This window comes from Pararge aegeria, chromosome 12 (genome assembly GCF_905163445.1).
Source record: "Pararge aegeria chromosome 12, ilParAegt1.1, whole genome shotgun sequence".
Taxonomy (NCBI): Eukaryota; Metazoa; Arthropoda; class Insecta; order Lepidoptera; family Nymphalidae; genus Pararge; species Pararge aegeria.
Genome location: NC_053191.1, coordinates 3983255 through 3992067, shown reverse-complemented (window position 1 = coordinate 3992067; position 8813 = coordinate 3983255). Strand labels below are relative to the sequence as shown.

The 8813-nt window shown below is 33.4% G+C and overlaps 2 protein-coding genes across 2 annotated transcripts; both read right to left on the bottom strand.

The window, feature by feature from the left end:
• Positions 1-837: 837 nt before the first annotated feature.
• LOC120627896 (esterase FE4-like) lies at positions 838-2708 on the bottom strand. The gene is made up of 3 exons (XM_039896017.1): positions 2523-2708; positions 1166-2436; positions 838-1018 (listed from the first exon to the last, which is right to left on the bottom strand). Exons 1-3 carry the CDS (start codon positions 2706-2708, stop codon positions 838-840), a joined length of 1638 nt encoding a protein of 545 aa, XP_039751951.1.
• A 2295-nt stretch (positions 2709-5003) lies between these two features.
• Positions 5004-7561, bottom strand: LOC120628445 (esterase FE4-like). Its single transcript, XM_039896821.1, has 3 exons — positions 7283-7561; positions 5259-6520; positions 5004-5178 (listed from the first exon to the last, which is right to left on the bottom strand). Exons 1-3 carry the CDS (start codon positions 7469-7471, stop codon positions 5004-5006), a joined length of 1626 nt encoding a protein of 541 aa, XP_039752755.1. The 5' UTR covers positions 7472-7561.
• Positions 7562-8813: the final 1252 nt, after the last annotated feature.

The window sequence follows — 8813 nt, the reverse complement described above, 5'->3', positions numbered from 1 at the left end:
AAATGGTAATAGACCAGATTAGAGAGAAGAGAGTGGATTAATATAAGATACGATGAAAAATAAAACGCTTTTCTTAAAATAACTCAATGAAAGGGATGCCATGATTTTAGGTATTAATATTCTATTCAGGACAAAAGAAAAGAATTTATGTGTGTGCGACAGAATTGGCACATAATCTGTCAAAACCTATACACACTTATTACATCAATACTTATAATATGGGCTAGTTAAAACCAAAGTTATTTTTTTTTTTTCTTATTAACTTATAAGTATTTTGGATATGGATAACGTATATATTCATAAAATTATTAGAAGGTGCAAGCCAAGTGCAAGTTATTGTTGATATCTATATATAATATATATAAAAGAGAAAGTGTGTAGGTATGTTCCGTATAGGCTCCGAAACGGCTGGACCGATTTCAATAAAACTTTCAGAGAATCTCCGGATTGATCCGGCGAGTAATCCTGTAAAGTTTGGTGACGATCGGAGCACTCCTATTTTTGAACTGTCAAACTGTCAAATACAGCTTTTATTTACTATGATGATATTCTATTGTTGGGTGTACATGGGTGTAGATAATGATCTTCACCCGCTCGAGAAGAGAATAGAAGAGAATGAATACGGAGAGAAATAAATGATTTAATATATAATAAGACTTAAATTAAAAATTTAATGATGTAAGTTTATTGTTTAAATAAAATAAAGAAAAGTATAGCCCGCGAAAAAGGCTGGGTACGCTAGTAACCTATAAAATTAAACAACAAAATATATCTTCTTACATCTTTATTAAAATGTTTTGTCTTACGATCAACCGAATACAGTTAGTAATTTTTTATCTAAGCAGTTGGTGGTATTGGAGACCTAAAATGTTTGCTATAGATGTCATTCCAGAGTCGAGCACGATCACCGAGGAATGAAGTTCTTAATTCCAAAGTGCTGTTTAGGTACATGTAAGGCTCACGATCTACTCCTACTGGGGGCCATGTTAGATATAAAGAACCATCAGGAACTGGTTTTCTGAAAAATATATACAAAAATTATTAACGTTGTTTATTTACCTAATCTGAGTATGTACTGCGTCTAGATCCAAGAAAGAGTCTAGTCTAGTCTACTAAGAATACACAAAAAAAATCAGTAAAAAAATAGTAGATTGCAATTTCTTACCCAGTCGTTATAAAGTTTCCCCACAGGTCTCTCACTACGGCCTTCATCCTTTGGTATTCTACAGAGAGTTTACTTTCATCTCCTTGGTCCATTACAGCTATTGTTTGAGCGCAATGTGTAGCACCTCTAACATTTGTGTGTATAATATAATTTTCACTCTCATCAGTGAATCCATATTTATATAAATATATTTGGTCATTACCAGCTTCCACTTGCAACTGCACAGCCTTTGCTGTACCATATCCGAACATTGCATCTGTGAAGTAGTCTACATAAGACAAAACATTATTTTCACTGATAGGCTCATTGCCAAAGTAAAATTGTTTAACTTTACGGGCCACTTCATTTTTCTCATTTTCATTTGCAAATTGTAAATCTTCTGGGAAAAAGTCAGAAAATCTTTCATTCATTGTATCTCTCCAGAATCTGAAAAATCCTGTACGAAAAATACCTTCCATTTCGGCTATTCCATAAAGCATTGGTACTTTGGGATAGTCGCCACTTTTTAAAATATTTACTGGATGGTCATCGAGAAACATTTCCTCTCCTAAATCCCGTTCAATACATGGAGCAAATATCACGGAATGATTTTTACTGCTAATTACATTAATAGACCATAGTGATGCGATTGGTGCATTGATGAAGAATTTTTCTAAAGCATCTAAATTATCAACGTCACTAAATTTTAATTCCTTTGCCACATTTTTTGCGTTTGTTAAGGGATCAATTTGAACACTAAATGAGGCGGTATTTGAACCACTTTCCGGTATAACTTTGTGAAATAGTCCAGTTGCCATCTTTGAAAGCATCACCAAATCAACTGATGAAGCTCCTGCGCTCCACCCATCAATAGTAACATCATTTGGATTGCCACCAAATTGTCCAATATTTTTTTTCACCCATCGAAGTAATGCCACCTGATCTTTCATGCCGGCATTGCCAGGTATTCTCTTAGTACCGAGGCAAAGTAAGCCATGAGCCCCGACGCGATAATTAAAATTGACAGCTACTATTTTTTTTGTTCTGACCAGGGTTGTTGGTTCCATCTCTGTACCGTGTCCGAGCTGGTACGCTCCTCCATGAACGTATACAACAACAGGCAGGTTTTTTGCATTCGTGTCAGGAACGTACACATTAGCTATTAAACAGTCTTCTTGCATTAGAATACGGTTATCCTGATTGGTCCATCCAGGCATACCTTGTGGACACATAATAATTTTTCTTTGAACTGCTTCAAATGGCTTGGTCCATGTTGGTGGTGGTAGAGGAGGCTGAATAAAATGGAATAATAGTTTAGAATAATTCTAAAAGATTAAATGTACTAAATTATATTAATGATAATTATAAAATTTCTCACCCTGAACTTTGATAGTCCTGTTGGTGCTGTTGCATATGGTATATTATAAAATACATAAAGACCTCCTTGAGCTGGCTTGTATCCTAGTACGGGTCCTTGCTCGATGTTTACAAGTAGCGAGTCTGGAGTACTTCGTCCTGACACAATGACTGCGCATGCGCATATAGCTAGCACATGCAACCACATAGCTGATATGTATATTTTCTAAAATTAAAAACAATTACATTACATGAGGCTGCCTAAGTCACTGAAAAAAACCCAGATAAAGCAGAAGATTCGTACAAATTAAAAGAAAAATCTTATCACATTAATTATTAATAAAACTTTATTTAAAAAATATACCTTTATTAAAATGTTTACTACTAATATTATGATACTAGCTGTCATATATATGGCATATGTGTACGTATTAGGTAAACTTATGTATTTAGACTGTCTTCTGAAGACTTTTGTCCTGTATATCTGTAGATTTTCACAAGATCTTTACGAAATTTAGGCGAAGCTGATGATATAATATTTTCAATAAAAACAGATTTAGATATGACAGAGTTATTTTGAATTTTTGAACTTTTTTGATTTTCGGGATCAAAAGTAAATATGAACCCGGAGTATCACCTATACGCAAAATCTATCAAATTACATATAAATTTGTTAAGCATTTTCCGCGTGATGCGCAAACTGACAAAAATTAAATAAATATATGTTGTGAGTTCTTAAACGATATCTAAGTTGCCCCGATTATAATTTACGAAAAATAAATCCGAAATCATCCAGAGTTACAAGTTTTTTATACGTATAAATTTAGCTTCCTTATAATAACTTTGAACAATATTATATCAATAATAATAATAAGCCCCATACATAGAATAGATATATTTTTTCCTGCGAGCTCTGGGACGGGAAATTTTATCAGCCGACACAGGAAGTCGAGAAAGTGAAAATCACGAGAAACAATAATCTATATATATATATATATATCAATTATAATAATAAAAGTAATCACAAAAAACACTAACTTAGTTCAAATAGTAGATCCAAGTAACCTACTTACCACGAATCTGTCGAGTTAATGTGTATTGAAATAACACAACCACAGATCTATATCGATCTCCTTTATAAGTATTGACAATAACGTCAATATATTCTGATAGTATAATCAAAATATTATTAAGATCAAGATGCCAAAATACAATTTGATAAGTACAAAGATAGGAACCAAAATAACAAATTTGGCTATATACAAAGGATATAATCTTTAATGATTGAAATGTCATCAGGTTACAAAAAATTAAGTAATCGCTTTTTGTTTATATAAAACTTGCAGGGAATATGATTTTAAGCTACTCATCTATTAAATAGCACGGAAAGAGACCTGATGGTATGACGCTCGTTCTAATCGTAATGAGTAAAGGCAGAGCTAGTCATGGCGAATGAAATATCTAGTAAGAAGATCTCTTCCCCGAAGTTTGTAAACTAGCGCGTGCACCCAACTTCGTCAGCGTAGAATTTCTGATATTCCCCCGATAAGGATATTTTCCCGCGGTGTCTACCTATGCCTGATGACAGAGAGCAAGCTACAGGCAAAGTTAATGAATAATATACAATCATTTGAAATTTTAAACTTTAATTTCCCTATTTATTCCTACAGAAGAGATTCTTTATTTTCAACCGAAAGTCGAAATAATAATTTAAAAAAAAGAAAATTAAAAACTTTCATCAAATATTCATTGGTGAATTACAAAATGTATTTCCAAAGAAACATAATAAGTCTTTCTAATTTTTTAATCCCACGTCCAAATACCAACAGTTTCATAAATATGACTTATAAAATGGGCTCTAATACATCATTCCTTCCCCTCTTTAACTCTCTTTAAGAGAATAAAAGAAGAATTTAAAAAAGTAGTTTCCTCTAGGATAATTAATAATAATAAAAAGTTTTTATTTGCTTAAAAGTACAATGTTTTTTTCTAAAATTACCCTGGACCCCAAAACTAGGATATCACGTGTCTTGGGGTCAGGATAAATAAAATCTCTCAATATTTTTAATTTCTGCATTCAGGCATAAGTTGTTAGTCAGTCTGTCAATATAAAGTATTGTTTACTTATTAATAACTTCTAATTGAGTTACTTGTATATGGGGATTTGTTATATAATGATGCGTTATTTATTACAAAGTAGAAATTATTTTGTTGGTTAAACTTCATTTTTATGTTTTTTGTAAACGGTCTTCCAATCGTTAATTAAATTGTGAAAATTTCAATAGTAATATCACAACACACTATCAAATGCAAATAATATTAATAATTATTAATATTTTTCTAATTTAACTGGTAGTTCCAGAGATTCAAACAACAACTCATTTCATATTGCAATTAAAACAAATCATTTCATAAATTAGAGCATAATTTATATAATTTTTTTAAACAATTGGTTTAATACAATTGGTATAAAATAGTATAAAAAAATTCAGAACTAAAAACGTTAAGGCTTCAAAGGAATTTTAAAATGTTTGTCATATATTTCATCCCAAAATGGAGCACGATTTCCAAGGAACTGACTCTTCAGTTCAAGATTACTACTAAGAGACATATAAGGGGATCGATTTTGTCCTACTGGTGGCCAGGCTGGATATTTCGAACCCTCCGGAACTGGTTTTCTGTGAAAGAAACTTACATTTTAATTTGTTTCATATAATACTTAACTTATATCAGCCTAGTCATACATAAGAAAACGTACCCTGTTGTAATAAAATTTATCCAAAGCTCCCTCATTATTGTCTTAAAATCTTTGTATTCTTGTGAGAGCTCACTTTCATTGTTTAGATCCATTAGTGCACGTGCTTGTGCGCAATGAGTAGCCCCGCGAATATTAGTGTAAGGAATAAAATCATCACTGTCATCGACAAACGAATATTCGTACAAATATATTTGGTCATTACCAGCATCCACTTGCATTTTAACATTTTTTGCTGTCCCATAACCAAACATTACATCCGTAAAAAATATAACATAATCTAATGCGTTTTTTTCACTTATTGGTTCATCTCCAAAATAAAATTGTTTAAGTTTTTGGGCTACTTCTCTTCTTTCTTCTTCGGATGTGAATTTTAAATTCTCCGGTAGAAAATCAGCAAAGTTTTCATTCATTTGATCTTTCCAAATATCAAAATTATTCATTCTGTAAATACCTTCCATTTCAGTTATTCCATACAACATTGGCAATTTGGGATAATCACCACTTTTTAATATGTTTACTGGATGATCATCGAGGAACATTTCCTCACCGATATCCCGTTCAATGCAGGGTGCAAAAACAGTAGAAGTGTCTATTCTTTGCCTTACATCAACCTTGTATAACATCTCGTACGGTGCTGTCTTATAGAAATTTTCTAAAGCATGAAAATCTTCAACATGCACATTCAATTCTTTTAAAATCATTTTTGCATTTGCAATAGGATCTAGCTGTATACTAAACGAGGCAGTGTTAGATCCACTTTCCGGTATAACTTTGTGAAATAACCCCCTTGTGATCTTTGACAACATCATTAGGTCAACCGAGGAACCTCCAGCACTGCATCCATTGATAGTTACATCATTAGGGTTGCCACCAAACTGAGCAATATTATTATGCACCCATCGCAGAAGTGCAACTTGATCTTTCATACCAGCATTACCAGGTACATCTTTCGTACCAAGACAGAGTAAGCCGTGAGCTCCGACACGATAGTTGAAGTTCACAACTATTAATTTTTTACTCTTAACCATATGTATTGGTGTTCTTATAGTACCATATCCGAATTGATACAATCCTCCGTGAACATACACAACCACGGGTAAATTAGTTACTTCTGAGTCGGGTACGTATACATTGGCAATCAAGCAGTCTTCTTGCATTTTAATGTCTCCTGTATAATTCCTAAGGGCAAGATTTTGTGGGCATATGATGTTTGTTTCAACCGCTTCAATTGTTTCCGTCCAAGATGGAGGAGGAAGAGGTGGCTGTAAATAATACAAGCGAGATGAAAACCTAGTACTTGAGACCCCGCTTCGTAGGGACCAAATTGAGACGCACCGACACATTTCGGAGTTATGACAATTAAATTTCACTTGTTTTTACGTAAAGGAAATCTCGTCAGGATACATGCATGCCCGAGTGAACTCCATAATGATTTCAAGGGCGTGTGAACTTCTGCGACATGCATAACGCTGAGGCGATACTCTGTTTGGGAGAAACAACACCACAGATATTTCACTGCCAACATGGAACTATATTTGTTTGTTTTTAGCTTATTTAAATTTATTTTGTTAAATAATTTAAAAGCTAATTTTAAGATCCTTTTTTTTTTTTAATATAGTTTAAGTTGTCAATGGTAAGTTTTTGTGTAACGTGTACTTTATATCTTAATTGCTATGTGTTGTTTTTATTCCAAATAAAATACTCTACCAATACTCACTGCGCCAGCGCGGTATACTACGGCCTACACCCACCTCATTCTGTGAGCAGACTTGTGCCATATAGTGGTCAGGTAATAAGATTATCAATTCTTTTTGGCAATGTTACTACGATATCTACTGTTGTTGCATGTTACTATGATGTGGATTTGATTAAAAGATAGAGGACAGAACTTCGTAACGGATTACAGTAATTCCATATCAATCAGTGTTATAGATTAGTTTACTTTATAACATTAGGAAAACTATAATAAAGACCATTTCAGACTACTATGATTCGATGTTTTCAATATAAGAGTAAAGTCTCACCCTGAACTTTTGAGTCCCTGTCGGTGCTGTGGCGTATGGTATTCCATAAAAAACATAAACGTCTCCTTCAGGTGCCATATATCCCTTTACAGGGCCTTGATCTAAAGTCACAGTCCTGGATAACGGTTCACTCATCACTGATACTAGATATGCGTAAGCGCACAATAATAGTCCGTACCGTAACATCATTGAAAAATACCGACGATATCTGAAAAGCAGAACCGTCTAATGTCATGAGTTATGATAATGACTAAGACGGTGGGAGGTATCTTTGCACCATCTGAATCTCGCGCAAGACTAAAGTGTATCGTAAATACTCCCGTATTTATATCATAATAACTGTAAACACAATGTCAAGAACATAGGCTATGAATTAATTTTACTTTTAATTATTAATTCTTGAAAACTAAAAATTAAATGGTGTAGGAGCTTGACTTGACTTCCTGGGGGTCGAGTTCAAATCTCATCACGCACCTGTAACGTTTCTAAGTTATGTGCGTTTTAAGTAAATTATAATATTACTTGCTTCAACGGTGAAGGAAAATATCGTGAGGAAACCTGCATGCCTGAGAGATCTACATAATGTTCTCAAAGGTGTGTGGAGTCCACCAATCCGCACTGAGCCAGCGTGGTGGACTACGGCCCCTTTTCATTGTGGGCGGAGACCCGTGCTCTGTAGTGGGCCGGTAATGGGTTGGTGACTATGATGATGAATCTGTACATTCGTTAAATTGGTTATCAATTTAGCAAAATATACTTTAATTAAAGCTTAAAGGGTTTTTATATTTTTTATTATTTTTATACTTAATTACAATTGTTTTAACCAATTTAAGTAATTCATGTTATGGAAATAATGACACATGTGTGTGACCACTGTGTGTTACCTACTGTGAAATAAAATATTTGATTTGATTTATTGTTTAAGCGCAATATTCTCTGGAACTACGTGTCGATTTTGACTATTTTTTACGCATTACATAACTTTATTCTTAAGAAAGGTTATATATATACGCTCTTAAAAATCATGCTACGACCCGTTAATGAAAACGAAGCAATAACGCGGGTGGGCATACGTTTGTGGTTTATAATTATAAAGACTGATACACGCATGTTTAAATAGGAAAAAATACTTATCAGAAGTTTTACACAGGCGAAGACGGGGATGCTGCCAGCTATACCTATTTTCGAAAACTTCTTAGTAACATGGCTGATAACGGCTAGTAGTAATATTTCTATATTTACATACGTTTAAAATTTATTTACCTTGAAATCGCCCAAATTCTTAGCACTACCACTTTTGAACTATATGTATATTATATATATATTTAAAATTTTGATAACATGCCGCGTTCCAACTCTTTAGCAGGTTAGTTGTTCTAGCGTAAGATATTAAATAAATAGTATTTGGGGTAAACGAACGTTCATATCTTTAAACTGAAGTATTTATCGGGAAATACCACTTCAAGATGACACTAAATATTATCTCTTTTTTGTTAAGTAAAAATAGAGGCTGAATAACATCTTTGCCAAC